A 27,496-nucleotide genomic window follows, 5' to 3' on the forward strand; every position below is an offset into this window, starting at 1 on the left:
GGAGCTGCTGTTAATACTGCATTAAAACCAGGGACCCGAGCAGAGCTGTTGGCAGCTGAGCACTTGGGAAAACGGGGCTGCCGGCTTTGGAGCTCGTCAGTGTTTTTAGAGCCTTCACTTTCTTTTGTGGGTTTTACAAAATTGTGATCCAGATCGTCACAAAGTTTTTGTCCAAATTTTGGGGTGGCTCTTTCATGCCTCAATTTCGAAACTGTTTTTAGTATCAGCTCAGATTTTGTCCGACCAGCAATGGAATTTTTCTCTCCATATAAATGCTCCAATCCCTGTCCGTTCTACCATTCCAACTGCTCGAGTTGATGTAAAAAAAAATACTATAAGAAAAGTTTCTCTTTTTGTTCTGTAAGCTCTCCAGCATTTTTCTCTCTTGTAATTTCAGGTCATGTGCAGGATGTGTTACTTATCATGGATGTATACAAACTAGCCTTAAACTTCAAGCTCTCTCGACTGGAACAGCTCTGCCTTCAATACATTGAAGCATCTGTAGATCTGCAGAATGTGCTCACTGTGTGTGAAAATGCTAACAAGCTTCAGCTGGATCAGCTGAAGGTAATCACGTTTTGCATACAAAGTAACTGATAAGAAATTTTTAAAAATAAAATTGGTGTCACTAATGTTTTGCAGAAGCTATCAGCTTTTGCAAATTCAGCCCTTTCCTACAATTGTAGTTGCTTGAGTTGTGTCAGAGTGGATTGTCCTGAAGTTGCTCATGAATATTATGTAGGTTTTTTTCAAGAAGCGTTTGATATTTTTGGGTATCTGCCATGTAGAATGTAAAGGGCAGAGTGACTTTGTCTCGCTCAGTTCACTCTCACCGCAGCGAGATGGAACTCGTGCATTTTCTGGTCCCACTGTTTCAAACAGAAACTGCTAACAGGTTATTTCACCTGTTCTGCTGAAAAATTAAATTCTGTTCTCATGCTTTTGATCTGAAAAACACTCTACTGAAAAACAAAATGTGTCTGCAATTCTTCCTCTCTCTGTAGTGGGACAAGGGCTTTCAGGCATTTGGACAGTGGTAATTGGTTTTTTGGGTGAATTTTCTACTCACGGTGAGCTGGTATCGATTATATTCTTTGCCTATGCAAGTGTTCTGAGGGAAACGCCTTGGCTCACACTGGTGAATGAAGTGCCAATTTTTATTCTTTTAGGTGTTTAGTGCTAATTAGGTCTGGTTTGTTTGTCACCTTTCCACCACCCTGAGTTTTCTGGCAAGTTTGTCGTACAAGAACCTACAAAAGCTCTTTGAGACTGTTTGCAGCCTTTATAGAAAAGGTTACGGCAAAATCCACACAAGGAAACCCTGCAAGTTATTTGTACCCTTAATGGATACTGTTAAGTCTTTTCATCCTTCTAAATTAAATTTGGTATCTAATTGTATGAAGAATTGTTATGAGATAGCAACCGATCTTAGTTAACTCCATGAGGTTTCCAGCGTTTCCTGAGATTCCTATTTTAGAAAGCTTCCGAGCAGCTGGATGGGAGAAAATTAGTATTTTCCTTGTTATTATTTCTTAGTCAGGTTTTTTTCTAGATGCTTAGAATCGTCCTGAATTTCCCATTCAAGTAGGAGCCTAAACAGTCACTTAGTTGTTTGATAGTGGCAGCTGCAGAATCCCTGTGGAGGGTCGTAAGAAAAGGATGGCTGGAACAAGGTAACGCTTATGTGATGTTGTAGGATAAATTATGCAGTAAACCGTAAATTTTTGTTAATATTGCGATATTTATTTTTTATTTTAAGGAACATTGCCTGAACTTTGTGGTGAAGGAGTCACATTTTAATCAAGTGATAATGATGAAGGAGTTTGAGCATCTTTCTTCATCCCTCATAGTGGAGATTGTGCGGAGAAAGCAGCAGCCTCCTGTTCGAACACATTCCGATCAGCCGCTTGACATTGGTAACTTTTCTGCTTTATAAAGTAATTGGTTGTGCTGGTTTTGCTTTACTAGTGGTTTGTTTAGTCTAAAGCAGCCTAGGAAGCAGACCAGTGCAGAGCACCAGTTCTCCAATTGGTATAACTGTGCTTAGGCTGTTTCCCAGACTAAGACAGGACACGCTGGTTATTTTTCCAGTGAGCTTCAGTCAGAACATTATCCCACCAAAATCCGTGAAAGGTCACGTTAAATATAGTCATGTTCTTGCAATAAAATATCCTGATTCTGTTGAGAGAGAGAAGAGGCAGAAGGATCAGAAGGGTATAAAGAACAATTCCAAGAAAAGGCAGCAGACCTGCAGTTTGAGTGGACTAGATAACCAAGGTAACAAAGCTGAGTTTTCACCGAAGAAGGAGCAGGAGTAGGGAAGATCTTGTGAGTAAGGCAGTGCTGACAAGGTGGAGCTTACTGGGAGAGGGCGAGAGATAAGCATGGAAAAATTAACCAAGAAAAGTTAACAGAAAGAAAGGAAGAGAAGGTGGGGAGAAGACTTTGAGAAGATAAATAACCTGTACTAGTGGTCAAACCTTTAATTTCTGTGGTCGTGCTGGAAGAAGAACATTTGATTCACAGTTTTAATATGGAATTCATCAAGGACTGATTTGGGACTAGTCTTATGCAAGATTTTACCATCCTGACACAGAAAAACCAGAATGTAATAATGAAATTGGCTGAGGCCACCAAGTGCAGAGGCATTGCCAGTATATATTTGGAATACTGCACAAAAAGAATTGGGGGCTAGAGAGGAAGATGGGGAGGCCAGGCCTGGAAGGTCAAGCAGAAAGCCCTTGGCTGGCGTGTGTCCCAGGGAGAGGTGCAGCGGTGGGCAGACGGCTGAGCCAGCTTCTTTACCTACAGCTGGAACAGCAAAAAACTGAAAATACCAGTGAGTTTGGATCAGACTTGAATTTGCTGTATCTCTCAGCTATTGTGTCTTTTCAAAGGTTAATTAAAATGTGGGATAAAAGAAGCTTTTTGTGGAGAATTCGAGGAAAGCTTTTCCACTAAGAGGCAAAATTTAATATTCCTGGTGGATGGAAATAATGAAAAGAGTGGGGAAAATTCCGATTTCTTTATCTATAGAGAACACCTTTCAGTGTGGGCACGGCCAGTGTTTGCTGCCAGCGGCTGGACAGCAGAGCTGGCAGGTTCGTTTCAGTTGGCGATGGATCACGATGGGGAAGGACAAAGCTCATTTTGCTCCAAGATCTGAGGAAGGACTTGCCTCCCGCTCACCCCGGGTGTCCCAAAGGACAGAGGGGCTGGAGCTACGACTTGGCCATGGATTAGTTTGATTGATGATTAGTCTGATACCACCTGGAACTGTCACGTCTTTAACTGTTTCGCTCCCTTGGCTTTCAGGAACGTCTTTAATTCAGGACATGAAGGCGTACCTAGAAGGAGCTGGGACTGAATTCTGTGATATCATCCTTCTCCTAGATGGCCACCCATGGCCAGCACATAAAGCCATCCTAGCTGCCCGCTCCAGGTGCGTCACTGCTCACTAAAACTGTACCTAAGATTGTGAAATTCAGTGCTGTGCAGTCTGTGGGTCAACTTGCTTTTTTTAGAAGTCAGGGAGGAGCTTTATATCCACATAAAGTGTAAGATGCAGCTTTGTGCAATGAGTGTAATAAGCCTGTAAGTGATTAAATTTTTTTTTCAATTTGATACCCAGCAGGGAAAGATAGGAGGAAATTAAAACCGTAGACGTTCTCTAGAGGATGTATAAGTAGCTGCACTGCAAGAAAAAGAATCTGTAAAACCACAGGAAGGGAGAAACCTTGTAAAGCATAAGGCAGTTTCAGTGAAGTGGAAAGCAACAGAAGGAATCTTCTGATGGTGAACATCCATTTTGAATCATGCAAAACTTGAGTCTTTTTCTCACTTGCTGATATTTAAGACAGGGTATGAATAAGCATAACAAAAATGGTGCATAACAGAGACTAGATTGTTCCCGTACTTGGTGCAGAGACAAGTATAATAGTTCACCCATCTGAAGATGGGAACTGTTCTCCATCCTCAGTACGTGGATAAAGTGGGTTTGTCCCTCACTTGTGTGTTCTGTGTACCTGCACCTTCATGTTCTGCAAGACATTGTGTTCACAGAAATTTCTCTTTCAAATACTGTCACAATTTCTTTTTTCCAGTCCCAGTAATAATATTCAGTATTAGTTACTGTGGTATTTTACCAGAAGCATTTCACAGCTCTTAAAACAACTCTGCATGATTGGCAGCCTGTAGATAGCAAGGAAATTCATAATGCTTTAAGCTCTGTACTGGGTCTTATGCAAATTAGACAAAAATCAAAGCACCATGTGTCCTAATTTTCAAGAAACAGAGACAAATTTCAGGTAGTGCTGATGGAAATTATGGGGATTATATTTGGAGTTCTCTCACAGGCAGACATACACGAAACAACAAGTTAGCAGCGTTTTTGCCAAGGTTGTCACCTGAATTTGCAGCTTTGGAAGCTGCAGTGCTTAAGAGCAGCCTCAGAACAACTCTGGGTTAAACCATCTGTCTGCAGAATGTCTCACAGCAGTTTTCTTTCTTTTATCAGTTACTTTGAAGCCATGTTCCGCTCCTTCATGCCAGAAGATGGACAAGTGAATATTTCTATAGGCGAAATGGTTCCCAGCAAGCAAGCATTTGAATCGATGCTTAGATACATCTACTATGGAGAGGTGAACATGCCTCCTGAAGACTCCCTGTATCCTTACATGTGAAGTAACTGAAGGATAACCAGCTTGGAGGGTTATTAGTCACGTTTGCGTTAACAGACACAGCACTTGAATCTCCATCATGGCATTTGTGTTTCCAGTAAGTGCTGTTAGCTTTGCCTTACATTTTTTTTTTCCTTAATGAGATTAACAGCTACCTCTTTGCTGCACCTTACTATTACGGCTTCTCCAATAACAGACTGCAGGCCTATTGCAAGCAAAATCTGGAAATGAATGTCACAGTGGAGAATGTGCTCCAGGTATGTCCCCAGGTGGCTTTGATTAGTTGCTTGCCATAGATACAGAAAAGACAAAGGGTCTAACCAAGTGGGCCTGGGATTTATTCTTTTTTCAAGAAGAATTCTTACTTGAAGCTTTAGACTATTAAGGTGTGTAACTTCTAAGGTAAAGCCACAGCGGATTTGTGTAGGGAAGTGTTTGAATGCAGTGAGTTAGGGTCATGTTTGCCTAAGAGCGCATGTAAAAATGTAAAAATGTCAGAATACAATGCAGGACTATAGGCAGCTTGTCCTACACTGTGCTTGTCTGCAGCCTGTCTGCTTCTGCAGGCGACACTCACGTCCAACTGCACTACTGGGCCCCTGCTCCAGTATCGTCATTTGGTACAGTTAGCCCTCAAATCACTGCAGTTCCATCACGTTCCTTGGGGCTTTGGTACCCCAGGGCCAGGTCCAGCGAGTCCCTTCCAAGGTGACACCCGCTGCGACTGCACAAACCTCCTCATGCCAGCGGCCCCGCGTGGGTAACGTGGCCTTCGCAGCTCCGTCCTTACCTGCTCTTTGTGCCACTGTGCTCCTGTGCTGAGGTGTGCAGCAGATATTGCTCATCCCCCCCTGCAGACCAGTGTCTCTACAGCGCTTTTTAAGATGTAGCAGGTGCTGAGCACTCAACTCCAAACCCTTTTTTCCGTAGACATTTGTACCAGGGCAAACCATGATGTGCAGGTGACATTGGTCTTGTTTTATCAGTAATGCTGACAGGATCTGGCAATGAGGTTTAAGCTAACAAAAAATATTCTGTGATAAGAAAGCCCACAAAGCCACCGACTAGGCAGGCAGACCAAACCCACTGCAGCACGAGGAGAATCCATTCCAGCATTAACTGCTTTTGGCTCTTGCCCATGCCAGTCTCTCTGGGGCACTTCAGGGACCTGGCTTTGCAACACATCTGCAGTTTCCTACTGATTATCTCTTGAAGACTCCACACATTTTAAATCCAAAGCTAATTTTTGAATAGTTCAGAAAAGATTCACGTTTGTAATGAAGATAAGACGTTTCCCTAGCTCAGAGAAATTGCCTCCTCTGAGGCAGAACAGTGTTTGTGCACCACACGTCTGAGCTGCGCGGAAAGAAAATCACATCGTTGCTTTTGCTTTAGATTTTGGAGGCGGCTGACAAGACGCAGGCCCTGGACATGAAGAGACACTGCCTGCACATCATCGTGCACCAGTTCATCAAGGTTGGTTCCAGCTTTTCTGGGGTTTTTGGGAGCTGCTGTCCTCTGCATTGGTTAAAGACGCCTTAATACAGGAATCCTTTTCATTCTTGTGAGACGGCTGAGAGCTGGCTGCATATCGCTGGCACTCACAAGTCTGCTAGGCACACTTGTCACACTAGAAATAAAAAAAAAAAAGACTAGAACAGCCTGGTCTGGAAATGTGAAGACCTTCCAAAGCAGAAGTTACCCAGAATTTCTTCCATTTCCACTTGTTCCAGCTGTTAATTTTGTGCCATGCCATCGTTGGGTTCTTGCGTGTGCAGCAAGATGATAAGTTTGTCATGTATCAAGGGCACAAATCTCTCCCTAGCAGTTACGAGTGTGCTGTTCATATTGCTCTTGAATTATTCTCTGTCATAGATGTTTTATTATCATGTGCTCAAGAGGCAAATTACCATGTCCTGGCTGGGCTTTCTGTAGCTTCCGTGTTTTGATACGTGGGGTGATGCATTCGTGACAGGAAAGGTCAAGAGCCTGATGTGCTGATATTCCTGTGCTCACTCGAGAGAATAAGGGAATTGTCATCGCATTGTTCCATGAGATACGATCCCTCCACGAGAGTTTCCCAGCATGTCACCACTTCATCGCACAACGTACTAGCATTGTTGAAATCGGTAGATAAATCGTAGGAATTGGGATTTCTGGATGCAACATGCTTACTGATAATAATTCCCTCGTTAGCATTCAAGTAGCTCGGTCTCATTTATATATTTAAACTCGCAATCCTCCCGCCGCTGGCCGTGGGGAAGGAGAGCAGCGCTGGCTCCAGTTTGTACCAGAGCTGAGACAGAGGGAGGCATCCACGCTCATTATTAAACCCCTACGTTGCCCAAGTGTAAAGCTTTTTGCATTCAGAAATAACTGAAAATGCATAAACAGCTTGGAGAGCGGAGGCAGCATCCAGGACGGTTACAGGGTGACCGGGGGGCTGGGACATCCTCCGGGTTTGGGGTCAATGTGTCACAGTCCCCGAGAGCTGGAACCTCACGGTCTCCACTTCCCAGTGGAGGCCACAGGACGACAAACGCGTTGGCGCGATTCAAACATCGCGACATGTCAGAAAACGAGATTTGAGCTGAAGGGCGTTACTCAGTTGTACCCCACTAACCAGGATATGTGGAAATGTTTCTTATTTAAACTGTTGACTGTTTAGAACAGTTTTCATCAACATGTGGCTGGAAGACTGTCAAGCAGATGTGCACGAAGAAATCTTAATGACGCAATGTTTTTCTTTGGCCTGAGAGGCTTCAGTGTGTGATTTTTGGCCCGGCGCAGGGTGACCATGTGGCTGGGCACAAACTTTTGCTGCGGGGTGAAATGTTCTACCTGCGTCAGCCCAGGGATTGTCGCAGCTTAGGCAGGCGGGGTCTATGGCCACTGGGATCTCCTGTTCTTCCAGCCCGATTAACGCTGGTCTTGGTTTGGACTGCGGAGGAGTTTTCCCTGCAGTAAGAGCACTAGTTGAAGAGCTGCTCCCAGAGGTTTGCTGGCTTGGGCAACGTGGTTTCAGGCTTTTGTGTGTCAGCGTTGTGCGAAAGCCCTAATAAAGCTGCTGTTCTGAAGTGTTTGCACGGGCGCCCGATCTGTTCCTCCGCAGAGCGTCCCCGGGGCAGGATAACACCAGGGTGTCTTTCCCTCCCCGTCCTCACAGACCCTTATTTTGGGGATATTACATCAAGCACGTGTCCAGAGCTATTTCTGAAAGTGTACTCAGCCATTTCCTTCCTGGGTTCTAAAGGATGCTCGAGAAATCTTTATTCTTTATCACAGTTGAGCTTCTTAGAGTGAGGAGATACCTTCTCTTAGATCTGTTAATACAGGTGGGATAAATGGACAGACTTTGAGGCAGAGTCTGCCCTCCAGGCTGGGCATGGATGTTAATAACTCTGGAAAGAGGGATTACTGGCTCATTTCTGTGAGGTCGTGGAGAAGGAAGGAACGTGTAGAGCTCCTTTTTGGTAACAGTTGAGCTTCTGACCAGCCTAAGAGTGAAAAGTCTGTTGTAGCTTCACACACACCTGACGTGGCGAAGGTTTTGTTGGCCAGTGCTCCCGTCAGCACCATCACCAGCAGAACCAGCGTGGGCACCGAGCACGACCTCAGCAGCGAAGAGATCGGGTCCGGTGTCATGTTCTCAGCAGAATCACACCGGCTTCAAAGTCCAGGGCCGTGCTGGTGCCCAACTTTGCTTTTTAGGAGAGTGCTTAGTTGGCACCATTAGCGGTAGAGTTGTCAATATAACCAGTAATTACACTCCTGTAATTCCCGCAGCGGTGCCGGGGTCAGCGTTTCTGCTGCTCTCCATCCCCACCCCACCACGCAGAGTCTGAAATGGGTTATAAGCACAGGAGGTCACGGCTGCAGCCCTTGGGCTGCTCTCGCTGTACGTACCTGTTCCCGAGGGCTGGTTGGGGTAAAGCCTGATACATCAGCCATGATTTGGGGAGGGTTTTAATTTCTTTCTGGTTTTGTTTTTGTTGGTTTTTTTTTTCTTGTTCTGTTTTTCTTTTCCTTGAAGGTCTCCAAGTTGCCACATCTCCGCTCCCTCAGTCAGCTGCTCCTTGTTGACATCATAGAGTCATTAGCAAAGCATATTTCAGACAAGCAGTGCGCGGAGCTGGGCTCAGACATATGACACGCTTCGGTAATCGAACTTCTCATTTGTTCCTTAAAAAAACAAGCACTTTATGGCTGACTCTCTGTTTTACCATTCCATACTGAGCTGCTCAGTGTCTACACAATTTAGCAGGTGGCCAAGAGGAGCATGGACACAACTGACTTGCTCTCCCGTGGATTTGCGTGGTTTGTACCTTTGTGGAGAAGGGTTTGGTCTCTGTTATGCAAGTATAAAAGTGAAACGATTACAGGAATGAACTTATTCCACGTCGTTTGGAGAGTAACCAAGTTCAGAATCGAGCCCATTATTACTGTTATACTGTAAAATAAAGCAATCATGAGTAAGAGAGTCATTAATACTTTGAAACAAAATATTTAAAGAATACTATCTAAAGAACATGAGCTGACACAGCCAGAGGCTGTAAGTGGAAGTCAGATATAACGAAACTGGAAACAGCGAGCGTGGTGTTCGCAGTGGGGCTGAGCGTCGGACCAGAATATGGTGACTTTCCAGAGACTCTCCATGGCGTGGATTAAAAGATAAACCCTTTTGCAGCTGCCCGGATTGGTGGCTGCGGGAAGCGCAGCCCTGTGCTCTGCGGCAGGCCAGACCAGAAGATTACAGCGGTTCTTTCTGGCCCTCGTATCCATTAATCCTGTCTCGCTAAGCCTTTCTAAATCCATTTATTAATAAAGAGTTAACATCTTCTCTTGGCATTTCATGATTGACTTGGCTTTCATTTTGGAAAAAATAAAGCAAAAAGAGCTCCAAGCTTGATGAAGGTCACTTCGTTAAAAATAAGCGTGCTACATCTTGTTACTAATTTAGTGCTGAAGTGTCTCCGTTAGTCGTTGCCTTTGCAGGAAGGTGAATGAGCGAGTGCCTGTCGCAGCCGGTTCAGAAGAGCTGCTGTTCCCGCTTGTGCTGGACGCTCCCGCACGCAGAGGGAGGCGAGTTTCACCTGCCCTGGCTGCGGAACACGTGGGAGCGCAGGAGATGGGCCGAGAGCCGCCGAGGCCACGCGGAGCAGGGAGTGACACAAGGGCTGAGAATCCAGAGGCTTTGCAGAGGTGGAACAGCTGGCAGAGCTGCCGTGGTGCTGCTCCCAGCTCGGCTTTAGCAGTGGGGTGAGCTGCCCTGAGCTTCCACCCCTGTGGCCACGTACCAGCGGTAGGAGAAGCCACCAGCCTCCTGGAGGGACCTGCAGATCCCTGGCCAGGGCTGGTGGGGTCACGCTCAGGCTGCCATGAGGCGCTGGGAACAGGGAAAGCACAAAAATGAGAAAAATTACAAATTTTAATAAGGAAATGTGTGCAGTGATGGAGAAAGGGCTGAGGCCCTGCCCGAGGGAAAGCTGCACTAGTTCTCCACCACCTCCAAGCCCAGGATCTTCTTGACGTAGTTCTGGACGTTGACGTGGAGCTGGGGGGCTGTAGCGGAGAAGGTCTCCATGGCCAGGGCCCGGGCGGCCTCCGGCCCGGCCCACATGGCGCGGTACAGCGGCAGTGTGTACTTCTGCTTCCCCTGCGGACACAGAGATGGGTCACACCCCAACCTCCTCCCCAGGAGCCCCACAGCCCCCCGGACCCAGCACCTCCAGCATCGTCCTGGTCCTGCCCAGGGACGGAGCACAGGGGAACGGGACACTGTGGCACCTGGAGAGGGGAGAAAACCTTGACCTTGGAAAAGGAGTGAGCCCGTGGGAAGCTCTTGAACATCAAGAGGCCAAGTGCAAGGTCCTGCATCTAGGTCGGGGCAGCCCCCAGTATCAGTCCAGGCTGGGGATGGAGGGATGGAGAGCAGCCCCCAGGAGAAGGACTTGGGGTGCTGGGGATGACAGACTGGACATGACCCGGCAACGTGCGTTCACAGCCCAGATCAATCATATCTTGGGCTGCATCCCCGGCAGCGTGGGCAGCAGGTTCAGGGGGGATTCTGCCCCTCTGCTCCGCTCTGGTGAGACCCCCCTGCAGTGCTGGGTCCTCAGCACAGGACACACATGGAGCTGCTGGAGAGGGGCCAGAGGAGCCCCAGAAATGATCCAAGGCTGGAACAGGGGCCAATACGAAAAATGGGGACAGACTTTTTACCAAGGCCTGTTGCCATAAGTCAAGGGGTGATGGTTTTAAACTAAAGGAGGGAGATTCAGGCCAGACATGAGGAAGAAATTGTTGGCCCTGAGGGTGGTGAGAGCCTGGCCCAGGTTGGCCAGAGAGGTGGTGGCTGAACCATCCCTGGAGACATCCCAGGCCAGGCTGGACAGGGCTCTGAGCAACCTGAGCTGGTGCAGATGTCCCTGCTCATGGCAGGGGGGGCACTGGGGGAGCTGGGAAGGTCCTTCCAACCCAAACCGTTCTGTGGGTTTATCAAGAGCAAGAGCCAACCCCTGTCTCCTGGCACGGAATGTCCTGTGCCCATCTGTCCCTCCACCACACGCTGCCAGACACGGCCACCGCTGCCTGGGGACCCACCTGGCTGTGGAGGAAGTCCTTGACTTTGCTGTACTCGGCCTCGAGGTTGTTCTTGAGGATGATCTGGCACCAGCGGAGCCGCAGTTCAGCGTTCTGGGCCTTGGAGATCTTTGGATACGTCTTGCTCAGCCTCTCCACGTTTCCTGTGAGAGGGGGGGGTCGTTACCATCCCCACAGGGGCTCAGTCCCTCCCAGCCCCTGATCCCAGGGGACCCCACCAGCCCTTCCTGGCTGTGCTGCAACCCCCCTGGATCCCCCCAGCCCCAGCTCTGGGACCAGCCCAGCTCGGTGGCTGCAGCAGGAGGGTGCTCGTGTGCGGCCTCCTGGGGCCCCACAGCCCTGGAGCCCCGTGCTTGGGATGGCAGCACCAAGGGTGGGGAGATCCCTCAGCAAAGAGCATGAGGACAGGTGGCACAGGGAGGTGACAGTCCAGCGGAGCCAGCCTGGGGACAGCAGGGCTCCTCCCTGCCATGCGTCTGGGGACACGCTTCCCCTGGCTCCCCAGTCCCCACCACACTGATCAGGGCTTCCCAGACCCCAGGACCTGCACAGCTGGACCCCAGCGGGGATGGGCTGATGGCCACAGACCCGTATGTCCCACTGATGTCCCCATGTCCCTGACCAACTGGCTGGACCGGAGCCCCGGGAGGTGACCTGGCCCTCACCTTCGGGCAAGGGGGATTTCTGCAGGACCTGATCCAAGAAGTAAACCAGCTGGTACGTCCTCCAGGACGTGATGTCCACGGCTTCAATCGCCTCCACGTTCAAGCCGTCGGCCGCCCAGAGCTCAGCCAGCTCCTCTGCCGGCTTCATCAGCTGCTCCCCTGGCGAGAGGTCGGGCAGGTAGGGCGGCCAGCCCGGCGTGTTCAGCCAGCGGTCGAACTCAAAGCCTGCAGCGAGGAGGGGGGAAGAGCTGGGACTGGTTTTGAATTCCGTGCCTGGTGCTGCTGCCCAGACATCCCGCTGCCTTCTCCAGGGGTGTCCCCAGCACCAGCAAACCTGCCCGGGGATGGTGACAAGCAGAGAGCTCCAGTGCCACCAGCGAGATGAGCCAGCTCTGGCAGGGAAAGCTCCTGCCAAGCCTGGATCTCTGCAGCAAGGCTGAGCTGGGCCTGGGCCGCTGGCTGAGCCTGATCCCAGCACTCGCCCACGGCTGCACCAGCAAACACATCCTGGTGCTCGAGACCTGCCGGGCTCAGCTGTCCGTGGGGCAACCCCAGCAAACAGCACCTGAGCGCAGGGCATGGACGGGATGCGCAGGTGCGTGCCCAAGCCCAGGTCAGCGCCTGATCCCGGGATGGCCAGAGCCAGTAACGGCAGCAGCATCTCCAGTAAAAGGCACAAACAAACGAGCACAGGGTCTGCAGGGGACACGGGATGGCTCTGACGCCCATGGGGTGCTGGTTTGCAAAGCGGCACCTCAGTCCCCTGGCCAGGAAGGGACCGTGCTGACCTGGGATGGTGTCCACGCCTTTCTCCTTCAGCTCTGGGAAGTATTCCAGGAAGAACCCGAGGGCGTCGTCCGCTGTGATGCTCTGGAACTTGAACCGGTTCACATAGGCCTGCGGGGATGTGACGCCACATGTGCTCACCCAGGCAGGGCTGCCCGGCCCTCCCCCAGCTCCATCCCCTGCGGTTCGGCGTTGCTGAGCCCACGCCAGCCCCATTCCCCACCAGGGGCTGCCCAGCCCCCTGCACCCCCTGGGACACCTCAGAGCATTGTCACTGCCGGCAGCCAGCGCAGGGCCAAGCTCTGCCCTCGCCTCATCCCCCCATGAACATCTCCACTGCCCATCTCCTCCTCCTGTCCCCAGCCACCTGTCCAGCCCTTCCCAGGGTCCCGTCGTGCTCCGGCCTCCCACTGTGGGGTTTGTTTGACTTGGCATCTCCACCGGGTACCTGCTTGCACCAACCTGGAGGAAGCCATCGAACTTGCTCTGGTCCCCCACCAGATGGGCCAAGTAGCTGACAAAGCAGAACCCCTTCTCATAGGGCGTTTCATTGTACGTGTCTTCTGGATTGACACCTACAAAAAGGGAAAATCCCTCAGAAATCATCCGCCCATCTGCAAAACAGCCCTCACATGCACTGAGATTTCCACTTTCTGTGCTGGGTGCCTGTCACTTCCCTCCCGGAGCCATCGCCTCCCTCGGGTCCCACCACCGTGGCTGGTTTTATTGCAAACTACAAAACCCCCCAGCAGCAGGAGCTTCCCCTCCCAAACACTGCACCTCGCTGGCCCCGCTCCTCCCAGCCGGCTGTGGGAGGACGGGGACGCCCCACGGACCTGGCTCAATGACCACGCGCAGCTTGTTGAGCGGGTGGTCCTCCCCCGTGTTGTCCATGTGCTGGCGCAGCAGCGCCCGGCCCGTGGCCGCCTCCAGGCAGGTGTACGGCAAACCTGGCAGAGACAAGCGGGAGGCGATCGGAGACCCCGACCAGACCCCTACACATGTCGAGCACACGGGGTGCTGCTATGGGAGGGAAACAGCGTTAGTTGTTGAGCTGGGAGAGGAGAAAACCCATAAGCAAGGCGTTGGATGGTGGAGTTGCAAAGGGACACAGCAACCCGGCCCTCGGTTAGCAAGAGGATTTTAGAACCAGTAAGATTTAGCTGGGTGCAGCAAACGGCACCAGGAATGCCTGAGCTGGATGTGACCGTGTGTCCAGGGAGCTCGGGGTGGCTGGTGTCACCTCCCCGGGGAGCTGCAGGAGCAGGGGGACAGTGACGCTGGGCAAGATCACAGCGCCCATGTCCCCAGCACGGTGCTGCGGAGGCTCCGGCCATCTCAGAGCAAAGGTGGTTCTGTTGCCAACACAAAACCCCTGGGGCATTGCAGCTGCTGCTCTTCACCTCTTCCGAGATGCAGCGCTGGGAGGGACGCGCTGAGCCGCAGCGCACGGACCCCAGACCCGCACACGCATGTCCCCAGCGCCCCGCGGCCGGGCCACGCACCGTACACCTCGGTGGAAATGCGCCGCTGGGCGTACATGGTGAAGCCCTCGTTCAGCCAGAACTCGCCCCACGTGGCGTTAGTGACCAGGTTGCCAAACCAGCTGTGGGAGATCTCGTGGATGATGACGTCTGCCAGGGAGCGGTCCCCGGCCAGCACGCAGGGCGTCAGGAAGGTGAGGCAGGGGTTCTCCATCCCGCCGAACGGGAAGGAGGGCGGCATGAACAGGATGTCGTACCTGCCGGGAGGAGCAGACGGCTCAGTCAGAACCAGCTCCGACGCCCCGGCCCCGGGGAACCAAGCCCTTTGGCCGTACCTGCCCCAAACATAAGGTCCAAAGAGCTTCTCTCCAACCGCCAGGAACTCCTCGATCACCCCATCGTACTCCTTCTTCGCAGCCTCGATCAGGCAGGGCTCAGCCCAGACGCGGCTCCTGGCCAAGTGTAGAAGAGGAAGTTTTAACCGTTAGTGAACTTTTACCCTAATTGCTTCATCAGACAGAAACTGTACGTGTTTATTCCACAGCAAAATGAAAGCCTGCCGATAAAGGACACTGATGAGACTGGTAGTGCAAACTGCTGTAATTTCTTCCCTTGTCTGAACGTCAAAGGGTTTTTACATAGAACCTGAACAAATCACCGGCTTGGGAAGAGACATGAGAGCCCTCCAAGCACGGGGACCTGCTGCCCTCATTGACGTGCACGGGGGACAAACAAGCAGAACCAGGGATGTCCTCAAAGCTGAGGGGACCCGGTACTGAGGCTCCTCCTCCCTCCAGAGAACAAGAAGCACCAGCAGAGCCCGCGGTGCGATGACGCATCCCCCCGTGCGCAGCAGATGGAGGACTGGCCGGGTCACACTCACGCTCGGTGTCTCCGCGCTCTCCAGAGCCCCGCGGTGCAGGGACAGGCCATGGGCAGCTGCCGCGGGACAGCACAGCCCACGAACTGCACCCTGCGGCTCCCACAGCCGGGCTGAGCACTTGGGTCTCCTCCAGAGCCACCTACCTGGGGCCAACGTCGGCAGACACGATGTCCCCAACAGCCAGAGCAATCAGGTAGGAGGGGATCGGCTGGGACATCTTGAAGACGAAGGTGTTGTCCTTCTCCTTCTCCCAGCTCGTGGCACTCATCACAGCCGTGAAACCCTCAGGGACCTGGGCACATAGATAAAAACATCTGTTAGATCTGTAACGTACAGAGCAGGACATCAGCTAAACGCAGCCAGCAACGCCGCGATGTCTGACGGCGAACACATCCCAGCACGCTGGAGGTGGCCGGGTCTGTGGGCACTGCAAGTTTTGGGGAGCAGAGCAGGGACGCCCCGAGCTCCGAGTCAGGATCACAGCTGCATCCCTGCAACAGCATCCCTGAGCACTTGGCCTCAAACACCAGCCGGGTGCAACAGCGGGACACCCAGAGCCGCCCTGTGAGGTGCAGAGAGATAAAGAAACGCTGGAGCTGCAGGTGCCAAAAGGGCAAAGGCTGCAGATCCTTCCGACGCTGCTCTCCTCCCATTTCTTACACAACAACTCATTTTTCCTGTTCTCAAGCCAAAGCAGGACCCACGGCCAACCCACCAGCCTGGGCTGAGCCCTGGCACACTGATCTGGTCTCTCATCTTCTGAACGTGGGGAATAAGGTTTTCTCAGCAGAACTATGACAACTGAGCCCTGCACTCACCTTTCGGGGGGGGGGGGACTCAGCCCAGTGACCACCCACATGCAAGGAGGGAATTTACATTATTTAGTCCCATCTTTGTACAAAACCTGGGGACCAGCAGCTGCTTCTTCCATCCTGGAAGCAGCCCCAGCACCGGCAGCGGGACACGGTGCCACCCAGTGTCAACCCCCTCCTCCAACCAGGTCCCCCTAAACTCATCTTGTCCTGGTCGTCCTCCCACTACTGCACACACCAAGAGTCATCACCTCGCTGCCCTCAGATGGGGCAAAAATAGGGTTTTCTGTGGTAATTACAGGAATCACTTAGACAAACGCAGCTGCACGAGGAGAGCACAGAGGTTTAAACACCAAGCTGATCCCAACAGTTAGCTGAGGTTTTGGCATCAAGCACTGAGTATTTTGGCCACGTCTCACTGGGACAGAAGAGCTGCCAGCAGGACAGTGGCACCTGCACCTGCTCACGGGTGACAGCACGAAGCGGCACCCAGCACGAAGAGCACTGGGCTCTGCCTGCATTCACCTGAAGATGAGTACGAGGAGCAACACGAGTATAAATGAATTGTTTCTCAGTGCTTCTCTGCTGGGGATTTGAAGTGATCGCTACAAGCATCACCTCCAACATGCTGGCGCTGCACAGGCCTGGGCGGTGTCACTGATGTGGCACCCCAGTGTTGTGGCACATCCTGCAAGGGAGCCGGCAGCTCCCCCACAAGCAAACTGCAAACTCGTGGAGGGTTCTGCTCCCGTTAGGTGTGATGGGACGGCTGGGTCTGCACCCCTGCATGCTCCCGGGGCCACCGCTTACCTTCACCACGGCCGAATACGTGCATTTGACTGAGGGGGTGTCGAAGCAGGGGAAGAAGGACCTGTTGAGGACGGCCTGGCCTTGCGTGTACATGTAGGGCTTCTGCTTCCCCGCCGTCTGCTCGGGGGCAAGCCAGCACACCTGGGGGAGAAGGGAGAGACCCCGGTGAGGGGCGGCCCGGGGGTGAGGGGTGTCCCCAGCTCCTCACCCTGGGTGTTCCCTGCTGATCACAGAATCACAGAAAGACCCTCAAGATCATCAAGTCCAACCGTTCCCCCACCCCTGGCACTGCCCCATGTCCCTGAGAACCTCATCTCCGGCTGTCCAACCCCTCCAGGGATGGTGACTGCACCACTGCCCTGGGCAGCCTGTTCCAATGCCCGACAGCCCTTTGGGGGAAGAAATTGTTCCCCAGATCCAACCTCAACCTCCCCTGGCGCAACTTGAGGCCGTTTCCTCTGCTCCTGGCGCTTGTTCCTGGGGAGCAGAGCCCGACCCCCCCTGGCTCCAAGCTCCTTTCAGGCAGGTCAGAGATCAGAAGGTCTCCCCTCAGCTCCTGTTCTCCAGCTGAACCCCCAGCTCCCTCAGCCGCTCCCATCACACCTGTGCTCCACGGCCTCGTTTAAACCCACCGTCCCACTTAACTAAAGCCAGCACTAAGGCTCACACCAGCCACCCCCCCAAGCAGTTCAGAGAGCAGAAGCACCGGGGCTCCCCTCGCTCACCCCGGGCCCCTCGCCCGCCTCATAGTCGATGTGCAGCGTGAGCAGCTGCCCGGCGCGGGGGGGCTGCGGCAGGGCGATGTGCAGGGCGCTGCCGTAGCTGGCGAACGGGCGGCTCTGCACGGGCAGGGGGTCCCCGGGAGGGTCCCCGGGGGGGTCCCCGCGCTCCCCGGGGGGCGGCAGCAGCGCCGCCCGCCGCACGCGCAGGCTGGGGTGCGCGTCCAGCCGCAGCGGCCCCGCGCCGGCCCGCGCGCAGCGCAGCTCGAGCCGCGCGGCCCCGCGCAGCCGCCCCGCGCCCGCCGCCGCGAACTCCACGCGCAGCTGCAGGTGCAGGTGCCGCAGCGCCCACGCGCCCGCGCTGCTGGCCGAGCCCGCGTCACGCACCGCGCCCGCCATCGCCCGCACCGGGGCGGGGCCGCGGCGGAAGGGGCGGGGCGAGCCCGGCACGGACGGCCCAGGGGCGGGGCCGCGGCGGAAGGGGCGGGGCTGGGGATCCCCTCGGGGGGAATCCGGGCGGATCCATGAGGGGGGACCTAAGGGGGGAGCCGGAGGGGATATAGGAGGGATCCGTGGGGAGGGATCCGGGGGGTCCATGAGGGAGATCCGTGGGGGGGATCTAAGGGGGATCCGGAGGGGATATAGGAGGGATCCATGGGGAGGAATCCGGGGGGGTCTAAGGGGGATCCGGAAAGGATATAGGAGGGGATCCATGGGGAGGAATCCGGGGGGTCCATGAGGGGGATCCATGGGAGGGATCTAAGAGGGAATCAATGAGGGACGACCTAAGGGGGATCCAGAGAGGATATAGGAGGGCATCCGTGGAGAGGAATCTGGGGGTTGATCTCGGGGTCATCAATGGGAGGGGATCCATGAGGGGGGGACGTAAGGGGGGATCCGAAGGGGATATAGGAGAGGATCCATGGGGAGGAATCCGGGGATCAATGGGAGGGATCCATGAGGGGGGGCCCATGAGGGGGATCCGTGGGGAGGATCTAAGGGGGAATCCATGAGGGGCGATCTAAGAGGGGACCCGGGGAGGATATAGGAGGGGATCCATGGGGAGGAATCCGGAGGAATATCTCGGGGGGATCCATGGGGGATCCAGAGGGGGAAGCCGGGGGGGTGCCCATGGCGGGGTCCATGTCGGGATCCGCGGAGAAATGATCGGAGTGGGGGATCCGGGCGGGGGGTCCATGGGGAGATTCCTGAGGGGGCGGTGAGGGAGGGATACAGGGAGGGGTCCATGGAGGGATCCGAAGGGGGGTCCATGGGGGATCTGGGGGTCCATGGGGCGTCCCTGGCTCAGGCTTCCCCGCCGGCTCCAGGCGCCGCGTCCCAGCAGCCGGGCGGCCCCGGGGGCGGCGGGACCCGGGCGGGCCCGCCCCGCGGGGAGCGAGCGGGGCAGCAGCGGCCCCGCAGCCGCCGGTCCGTGCCGGGTGCCGGGGGCGGGCACGGGCCTGCGCGACTCCTCCCCCGCCCGGCGCGGGTCCCGCTCTGCCCGGGCTGCGGGCGGCGGCGGCACCGGGCGCTGCCCGCGGGGCCGCGGCGGGACGGGGCGCAGCGAGCGGTGAGCGCCCCGCGGGGCACCGGGCACCGGGCGGGGGGGGACACTCCGGCGGGGACCGGGCGGTGGGAGGGACACCCCGGCGGGGACCGGGGGTGATGGGGGACATCCTGCGGGCACCTGGAAGGCCCGGGGGACACCCCAGTGAAGATCGGCAGTGATAGGGGACACCCCGACAGGGATCGATGGTGACATGGGGGACACCCCAGTGGGAGCGGGGTGATGTGGCACAGCTTGCAAGGACCGGCGGTTACAGAGGGGACATCCTGGTGGGGATTAGTGGTGACAGGGGACACCCCACTGGGGTCCAGGGAGACACGGGGTTCACCCTGCTGGGGACGGCAGAGGGTGGGGGGCACCCGCTGCGGACCGAGGTGATGGGGTTCTGCTGCGGGGACCAGCCGTGACACGGGGGACATCCTGGCGGGGATGGGGGCTGCCAGGCGGTGGCTGTGAGGGCTGGCGCCGCCTGACATTTGAGTCAGGCCTCCGGGAGCAGCGTGGCCGGGCTGGCAAGTTCCCGTGTCCCAATGTCCCCCAGACACCCCACGTCTCCAGCCACAGCAGAGGGGAAGCTGTGGGAAGCTGCCACGGTGCCAGAGGCAGGTGCCGGTGCTGCCAGCTCCTGCTTTGCCTCTCCAGACCATCTCCACGAGGGCAGCAGTGCCAACAAAGGGTGACAGGGGAAACTGAGGCACGAGGGCTGCCAAAATGAGTGACAGTTCTCCAGGGAGCTGGCCTGGGGTGGGAAAACGCGTGTCGTACTGCCGCACATCTCTGCAGGCAGAGCAGGTCAGTGCTGGCAGCTCATGGTGTCTGCCCTCGTTTGGGGCACGGGAAGGTGCTGCAGGGCCATGGGCACCCATGGGTGATCCCTGGATGGGTGCCCAGAGCTGTGCAGCTTCAGATGCTCCATGTCCCCAGCATGGCGTGGGGACAGTGAGGAGGGCAGTGTGGACTTGTGGGGGGTTTTTTAAATGGTGTTTTCACCAGTGATGAAAGGACTGGGGACCTGATGGCTTCTCCCTGCTCGGTGCTCAGCCACCCCAGGGACACTCGGGCACCCCGGCCACCCTGACTGGGTGAAAACATGGCCAGGGTGCCTGAACGTCCCTGGGGTGGTGGAGCATCCCCAGGCCCCCTGTGAGATCACTTCCCTGGGGCTGGCAGCCAAACCGGGGTGGCACGGCACAGGGGGGGAAAACTTAGAGGTGACTTCAGCACAAGCCGTGTCCCCCATGGGACATTAATGTGCCACCACCCCACAGGAGGGAAGCGGTGAAGACCCACAGTGTGCGTGCGCCGGGGCTCCTGTTTTCCCGGATTTCACCTAGGAAAAAAACAACTGGGAGGAGAGCCAGGGAGTCTGGGTGTGCTGGGCTGCCAAACCACTGCCGGCCGTGCCGGGTACCCTGGGCAGCCCGCAGCGGGCGAGCGTGTCCCCCCACAAGGGCAGGGTTTGCCCACGGGTGCTGGGTGCTGCCCGCGCTCCCAAGGGCTCTGCTGTAGCTCCTCGTTACATCCCTGGTGCTGGAGGGTGTCTGGGTGCTCCCATGGGGGTCACAGGAAGGTGGGGAGCCCCCTGCACCCCCTGACATGGTGTATCGGTAGCAAGGTGGGGTTGGACCCCGCAAGGTGGAGTTGGACCCCCCCAAGTTTTGCAGCCAGGGAAGCTGAGTCAGGAAATCCCGTCTAGATCCTGGCTGAGTCATTTCGCAGGCGCTGAGTAACTGCCCGTGCCGAGGGGTGCGGGGCTGCCCGCGGTCTCCGTGGGTGGGCAGGAGCTGCCTGCTCTGCCCACTCTGCCCACATGTGCCCCCGTCAGCCCCCATGACTGTGGCTACTGTCGGCTGCACCCGCCTCAGTGCCCTCCTCGCCCTGCTGGCCCCGTGCCTCAGTTTCCCCCGTCGTGTTTTCCCAGGACTGGATGGGGCAAAAGGCTCCTGGGGTGTGGGCAGGGGCTGGATCTGGCCCTGCGGCACGTTCCCAGCACAGGGAACCAGCCCCCGAGGGCCAGGGTGGGTTTGAACAGAGAGAGACGGGGTAGGATGGGGACTGTGGGGCTGGGCGAGCTCTGGTGCTGGTTGGGAGGGGAATGATGTCCCCAAGGCAGGATTTGGGGCTCTGCCTTCTGTGGAGGGGTCTCCAGGCTGGGTCTTGGTGCGTGGGGAGCAGGACGGGGTCAGGGAGAGGGCTGGGGATGGGATGGGGAGGATGGGAATGGGGACAGGGATGGGGTCGGCGTGGGGCTGGCAGGGGTGACATGGGGCTCAGGGTGTGCGTGAGGATGCCGTGGGGCGATCCAGCCGGCCTTGCTGGCAGCAGGTTATAAATAACACGCCGGGACACGAGGTTTTTTCCTGCCACCCCCCTCCGCAGCCCCATGGACAGGAAAAAGGTGTTTCCGGCTGTGGACGGAGCGGGGCCCGCGCCCGGGGGGGGACGCAGGGCCTGGGCCTGGGCCAGATGGGCAGGGCCTCGGTGACCCCCCCGGGCTGTGGTGCTCAGGGCGCAGCCACTGAGCCCGGGGGTGGCCGGAGCCCCAACCCCAGCAGGGCCACTGCAGCCCCCAGGTGTCCCCAGGCTGAGCCACCAACCCCGGGCCTGGCTGGAGCCCTCGTGGGGATGGGACATGGTGCCACCAGGCTCCAGCGCTCTGTCCTGCCCCCGGTGCCACCGCACTCGGGCACCCGGCAGATGTGTACCCTGGGCCCATGTTCCTCCTTCCCGTGACTGGACCGGGATCCGTGTGGAGCCGGGAGAGCTGGAGCCGGTGCTGTGGGGAGGAGGGCGCCTGGCCACGGAGGGGGTGAAGCCAGGAGCCCGGGTGCTGCCCTGCAGGTGCCAGGGGTTGGGGTGCCCCAAGGCATCACACGGGGAGGAGACAGGTGGCGACCAGCCACCATCCCCAGGGCCGGCTGGGGCAGTGGGACTGTGTCCTGGCGTCCTCTCCCTGTTGGGCTCTGAAGGTCTTGGCTTTGCTGCGGGGAGCAGGTTTTGTGGGAGCCAGGGCCCAAGTTCACACCCCCCAGTATTTACTTCGACCCCCTGGATCCCCCCCACTCCCACAGAGGAGCAGAGGTGGGGGCTGGAATAGCTACGTTTGCCCCACATCCTCATCCCCAGCTCCCACCGGACGCGGCCACGGATGCAACCAGGCGGCGCCACCTCCGGCAGCGGAAACTCCCCCTGCTCAGGGCTGGTGACAAGTCACGGCTTCTCCTGTACCCCTTCCCCCTCTGTCCCCTGCGCCCCACCCCGCGGGGCTCTGCCCCCTCCCTCGCTGCTGGCCTTGGGAACTTGGCCCCCCCTAGGGTGTCCATCCCGGGGGGGACACACCGCAGGGTGGGCGAGGGTGGGAGTGCTGCCATCCTTGCCCGGCTGCACTCTGGGCGCAGGCGTGATGCTCCAGGGATGCTCCAGGGATATTCGAGGGATGCTTGGGCTCCCCTCCGGGAAAGCTGGGCACCCTCCGGGTGTGACAAACCCACAGTGGTTCTATTAGCTGCGTCCCTTGGACACAGAAGGTTTAATTTCAGATGTAAGAGGGTGGTGGGAGTGGAGCTGCCACCTGCTCTGGGGCTGATGGGGGTACCGGGGTGGGGGGGGACATTGCCAGCCCCTGCCTACTTCTTCCAGCCACACAAGTAGGTGGCAGTCCCTGGCTCTTTGGGGACATCAGTATCAGAGTTGTGCTGATAAACCCCACAGGATGTGGCTCCCTCAGGCTGTGTGTCACTTGAGTCTGGCTGTGGCCACTGCAGCCCCCCCAGACCGGAGCAGGGAGGTATTTGCCAGCAGCCACTGCGGATTTACAGCTTACTGGAAAATCCACTCATCCCATTAAGGGCTCCCCGTGGCTTTTGCTTTCCATCGCAAACAGCCGGCTGTCCCAAGGGAAACTGCCTTGGGTACCACTGGGCGTGCGGGGCTCTCGGGGCGAATGCTGCCAGGAAGAGTCCTGGCTGCAAGAGCAGCGGATTTATTTATTATACAAGAATTATCTGGCTGAGGGGAGATCTTGCTCTGCTTGCCTAGGTAAGACCAGACAGGGAAGTTTTGCTCATGGTGGGAATGGTCCATACTGTGTGGAATCAGGGGGTTCAGTTGGGAATCGGAGCCATGGGTTGACTTTCCCTCACTTGGTTCATCACCCAAAGCAGTTTTGGTTTCTAAAAATGCCACAGCGTGGAGCTCAGCTGCTTTGCAGGGAGGGACACAGCGATGGCTCCGTGTTGCTGCTCTCAGGGTTAAAGCTCCTGCTTTGCTGTGGCCCCAGCATTACCCACCCCACACTCCCTGCAGCAATTTTGAAATCCTTAAGTCTCTTTGGGGGGAAAAAATGACTTTTTTGGTTAGCCTGAAGGCTCCGCCTGCTATGGGCTTGGAGAGCAGAGTGTTGGGAGGAGCGAACAGGCAGCGAGGAGCTCATCAGTGAGCACTGGGGATGCTGGGGACACACCAGCTCCCCCCGACCACCACACTACACACGTACGCGTGCGAACATGACAGCATCTGCCGAGTTAATGCATTTTGCAGCCCCGCCGCGCAGCTGCCTCTCCTGCTGCCCCGCTCAGCAAAGCCAAAAAGCGTCAGGGGCTTCCAGGTTTCAGAGGCTGAGGACTGGGGGGGCTGTTTCCGCACGGCGGCGGCAGATGCTGCGACATCTGCTCTTGCTCAAAACTCCCGGGAGCAAAGGGCCAGGTCTGGGATGCGGCAGGAACATGGGGCTAAATAAATGATGCAATCGGCTTTGCAAAGTTTTGGCACAGACAGAAATTTATCCAAATGTCACCCGTCCGAGTGCCTGCACCTGGGCTGTGGGACAGCTCCTGCCCAAGGGCTTGATCGGGCCAGGATGAGGCACTAGGGGATCCTCGGCTCCACGGTTCTGAGGAGGTTTGGGAGAGATTTCGGAGGGGGTTGGGGAAAGTTTTGAAGACCTTGGGAGGTGCTTTTTGGCAATGGTGCTGATGCTGAAGTGACACTGGGCTCCGCGGCACCCGGTAGCTCCTGTGCAGGGAGGAGGTGGCCATGGGGCTGCTGACAGCTTCATGGCTCTGCTGGCCGGGGGGAGCGGGGAGGCCGAGGAGAGCAAGAGACCCCCAGGCACAACCCAAACCCTTTGCTGGGGCGGATGCATCTGGAGGAGGTTCGGCGGTGTCACCCCACAGCGAGGCAGCCCTACCTTGGTCCCCAAGGGTGCTGGGGACACTGGGGGTTGACAGCAGCGCTGCTGGGGGGACAGATGGCACCAGACTCTGGACAGATGGTACCGACACCAGACAGGCAGCCAGGGGTCAGAGGGGCTGTGTGACTCCAGCTGGTCCCTGGGGACTTGTTCTGCTGGCCCCGGGTGGGCGGCGTTGGCCCAACGGGGACGGACATCACTGGCCACAGGCAGTGAGTGGGCACTGCCGGCCCGGGGGGTGACACCAGCCTGGGGACGGGACAGACACCGGCTCCGGGAGGAGGGACCGGCCCGGGAAGGTGGCACCGGCTCCGGGGGGGACACCGATCCCGGGGGGACACTGGTCCCGGGGAGAGGCACCAGCCGGGAGAGGCGGTACCGGGGGAGCACAGGTCCAGGGCGGGGTTGACACCAGACCGGGGCGGCGGTACCGGCCCGAGGGGGTAACACCAGCCTGAGGGGGTGACATGGGCTTGAAGGGCGATACTGGCGGGGGGGAGTGACACCGACCGGGGGCGGCCGTACCGGCCCAAGCAGGGGGAGATGACACTTGCGAGGGGGGAGGGGGTGACAGGGGCCGGTACCGGGCGCGGGTGAGGGTGACACGGAGTGGGGGGCAGTACCGGGGAGGGGCGGGCCTGACACGGCAGTACCGGGCGGGGGGGGTGACAGGGCCCGGGGGAGGTGACAGGGGCCGGTACCAGGCGGGGGGGGTGACAGGGCCCGGGGGCCGTTCCGTCGGGGGCGGGGCCGCGGGGCGGAGCTGTCCAGCACCGGCACCTCCTGAACGTCCCCCAGCGCCGTGCGCCGGGGCTGCCCCGCTGCCCCGCTCCCCCCCGGGCTCCGGCTGCCCCAGCGGGTTGGGGCCGGGGATCGGGGCCGGCTCCTCCGCCGCGAGCCGGCACCGGGCAGCCCCGATGTCCCCTCGCGGGGTCTCCAGCCGGGCGGAGGGGACACCTCTGCCCCGAGCCCCTCCCGCCGGGTCACCCGTCGCCCCCGGGGGGTGTCACACGCGCCGGGCACAGGCAGTAACAGCCCCAGGGGAAGACCTGCGAGGTGGGGACGGGATGGTGGGACACAGAAGGGAAGCCAGACACCGTGTGGCCCGTGTGCCGACGAGGTGGGATGTCCCCAGACACCGTGGCCAAGGAGAGGCCTTTGGCAAAGCCCCTTGCACAGCCCCTTGCACAGCCCCTCATGCAGACCCTCACACAGCTCCTTGCACAGCCCCTTGCACAGCTCCTTGCACAGCTTCCAAGCCTGTCCCAGCCCCAGTGCATCCATCCTTGTCCCCACAGCAGGATTTGTGCCGGGCAAAGCCCAGCCTGGGCAGAGCTCCATTTCACTGCCACATATGGGGCTTTTGGTAGCAGAGGCTGCTGTGGTCAGTCCAGCTGAAAGCTAAACTTTGCTCAGAGGGAGGTTTTATTAAAGTGGGTTAAATGCCTAATGGGATTGCCATGGAGTGGCAAAAGCAGAGATTAGTGCCGTGGTTACAGGTCTGGGTATCTCTGCTCTGACAACAGGGGCCTTCAGTCCTTCTCCTCCTGCCCCAGCCTGCAGTTCATCCCTCAGCAGCTCCTGGAGCTCAGAGCATCGTGCTGGGGGACCAGCCCAGGCAGGCAGAGCTGGAGCTGCCAGGACGCCCTCCCACCTGCTGCCCGTGTGCTGCCTGCACCCGGGAGAACCACCAGCCTGACCGCCGAACCCCCACCCCTGGCATTGCCCCCCCACAGCAGCGAGACCTCCCTGGGGAAGGACCCAGCCCGGAGCCCCGGCGATGCGGGTGGTGGCAATGTCCCAGGCGGCGACACCGGCTGGCGGGCAGGCCAGGTCCTGGCCAGGGCACGGGGGCAGGAGGGACTGGGCTGGTGACTGAATCGGCAGCTTGTTCTCCTCTGAAGGCTCTTTTCTGCCCCCGCTCCCTCTGTTTCTCTTAGGAAAGTTTTATGTCCCTTGTGTCACAAGGAGCCTTTTCTTTGTCATCCTTCCCAAGCGTGCTGGGGAGGAGGCCGCGCTGGAGCTCAGCCATCCCTGAAGGCAGCTCGGGGCTGGATCCTGTGCGGGGCTGCGAGGTGCACGAAGCACCTTCGAGGGACAGCAGTGTCACCGCACCAAGATCTGTCCTTGGCATGGGCTCGGCTCCTCGAACTGTTCACACCCCTGGGCTGCCTCCCTCCATCCTCACCCTTAAAAACGGAGGATGCTTTGCAGGCCCCAAGCATCTCCCCAGGGACATGAGGCACAGCTGGCTCTGCCACAGCCCCTGGCACTCCTGTGCTGCCAGTCCCATGGGCGCCTCAAGGGCAGCTCCCAACTTACGGAGCTGCTCTGCAGACTGGCACACCCAGGGAAGATTCTGTCCCCCTTTATTCCTATTTATCCGCCTGGTTTCAGCTCCCTCATTCCTAGCAGAACCTGGGAGGCTGTGTCAGGGTGGGGAAACTGAGGCACAGAGCAGCAGCGAGATGCCAGCAGAGGCTGAAGAGTTTACTACCTTTTTCCATCACTAAATGTTCATGCTCAGTCTCCTGCCACAATTGTTCCGGGACATGGGCAGAGTTTCATCCCTGGCAGGGATCTCTCAGCTGCAAGAGATAAGAGAGAAGCAAATTTAATCTAGTTAATACATTCACCTCAAAACACTTGAATCTTTCTGAGGCATCACGGAGGAGCTGGGGGCTTTGGCTGCTTGGTGCAGCCCCTGCAGGGTCGGGAGCGCCATGGGCTGGGGGAGCGGCTGTTCCAGCTCTGCTGGGGTGATGGATGGTTCCAACGCGGATACGCTTTGATGCTGGGGATGCTCCAGTGACCCCGCATGTGCGAAATGGGGACATGAAATGAGACTAGGGCTCCAGGTCCCTGGATTCATTTCTGGCTCCTAAAATGACACGTGAGAGATGCATTTGGACACCGGGCTAGGGAAGCAGCTCAAACTCCGAGGACAACAGATGCGTCTTTGAAGGAGATGCCTTCAGGCATGTGCTGGGTCATGTTTGTCCTGGGACGAAGGATGTAGCTCAGCCAAGGCTGTTTCATTTTCCTTCAGTGTGAACACACATATTGTGTCTGTGGATGGCATCATCCGAAGGGATCAGAAACCAGCTTGTCTCTGGACTTAGAGGTCTTTAATTCAGGGAAAACTCGAGTTCAGTGCTGGAGCCAGTAGATACTGGCCCAATGCACCAGACCTGAGCTCCGGAGGCAGCTAGGATGAGCATCCTCCCCCTGGCCAGGAGATGAGCATCTCTGGCTGTGCAGGGACCCTCAGCCCTGCGCCCCAGCAGGGCTCTGCTG

General features: G+C 57.0%; 4 protein-coding genes across 8 annotated transcripts in view; 2 read left to right on the forward strand and 2 right to left on the reverse strand.

Annotated features, from left to right (window-relative positions):
• Positions 1-9,519, forward strand: part of LZTR1 (leucine zipper like post translational regulator 1) — a 33,036-nt gene extending 23,517 nt beyond the window's left edge. Inside the window, exons 14-21 of one of the 3 annotated variants that reach the window (XM_065649486.1) lie at positions 398-567; positions 1,760-1,916; positions 3,316-3,442; positions 4,517-4,666; positions 4,831-4,936; positions 6,075-6,155; positions 8,713-8,838; positions 8,941-9,519. In XM_065649486.1, coding sequence (XP_065505558.1) covers positions 398-567; positions 1,760-1,916; positions 3,316-3,442; positions 4,517-4,666; positions 4,831-4,936; positions 6,075-6,155; positions 8,713-8,829 — 908 coding nt within the window. In that variant the 3' untranslated portion in view covers positions 8,830-8,838; positions 8,941-9,519. Of the gene's footprint in view, positions 1-397; positions 568-1,759; positions 1,917-3,315; positions 3,443-4,516; positions 4,667-4,830; positions 4,937-6,074; positions 6,156-8,712 lie in introns of all 3 variants that reach the window. The other 2 variants (XM_065649487.1, XM_065649485.1) reach the window with 2 other exon arrangements.
• On the reverse strand, positions 9,467-17,880 carry RNPEP (arginyl aminopeptidase). Of its 2 annotated transcripts, none has more exons than XM_065649488.1 (11): positions 17,448-17,880; positions 16,723-16,863; positions 15,244-15,392; positions 14,553-14,669; positions 14,239-14,474; positions 13,570-13,683; positions 13,196-13,308; positions 12,736-12,844; positions 11,948-12,172; positions 11,283-11,425; positions 9,467-10,335 (listed from the first exon to the last, which is right to left on the reverse strand). In XM_065649488.1, exons 1-11 carry the CDS (start codon positions 17,838-17,840, stop codon positions 10,171-10,173), a joined length of 1,905 nt encoding a protein of 634 aa, XP_065505560.1. In that variant the 5' UTR covers positions 17,841-17,880; the 3' UTR covers positions 9,467-10,170. The 2 variants fall into 2 exon arrangements, with proteins under 2 accessions (XP_065505560.1, XP_065505561.1); XM_065649489.1 differs by having other exon boundaries at positions 9,779-10,335; positions 17,829-17,856.
• A 556-nt stretch (positions 17,881-18,436) lies between these two features.
• On the reverse strand, positions 18,437-19,117 carry LOC135997260 (proline-rich protein 2-like). Its single transcript, XM_065649768.1, has one exon. It carries the CDS (start codon positions 19,115-19,117, stop codon positions 18,437-18,439), a length of 681 nt encoding a protein of 226 aa, XP_065505840.1.
• NAV1 (neuron navigator 1) overlaps positions 18,967-27,496 on the forward strand; it is a 76,642-nt gene continuing 68,112 nt past the window's right edge. For both annotated transcript variants that reach the window (XM_065649482.1, XM_065649484.1), the window contains exon 1: positions 18,967-19,011. The gene's annotated coding sequence lies outside the window, so the exon portion shown is untranslated. The remainder of the gene's footprint in view (positions 19,012-27,496) is intronic.

Source organism: Caloenas nicobarica, chromosome 21 (genome assembly GCF_036013445.1).
Source record: "Caloenas nicobarica isolate bCalNic1 chromosome 21, bCalNic1.hap1, whole genome shotgun sequence".
Classification (NCBI taxonomy): Eukaryota; Metazoa; Chordata; class Aves; order Columbiformes; family Columbidae; genus Caloenas; species Caloenas nicobarica.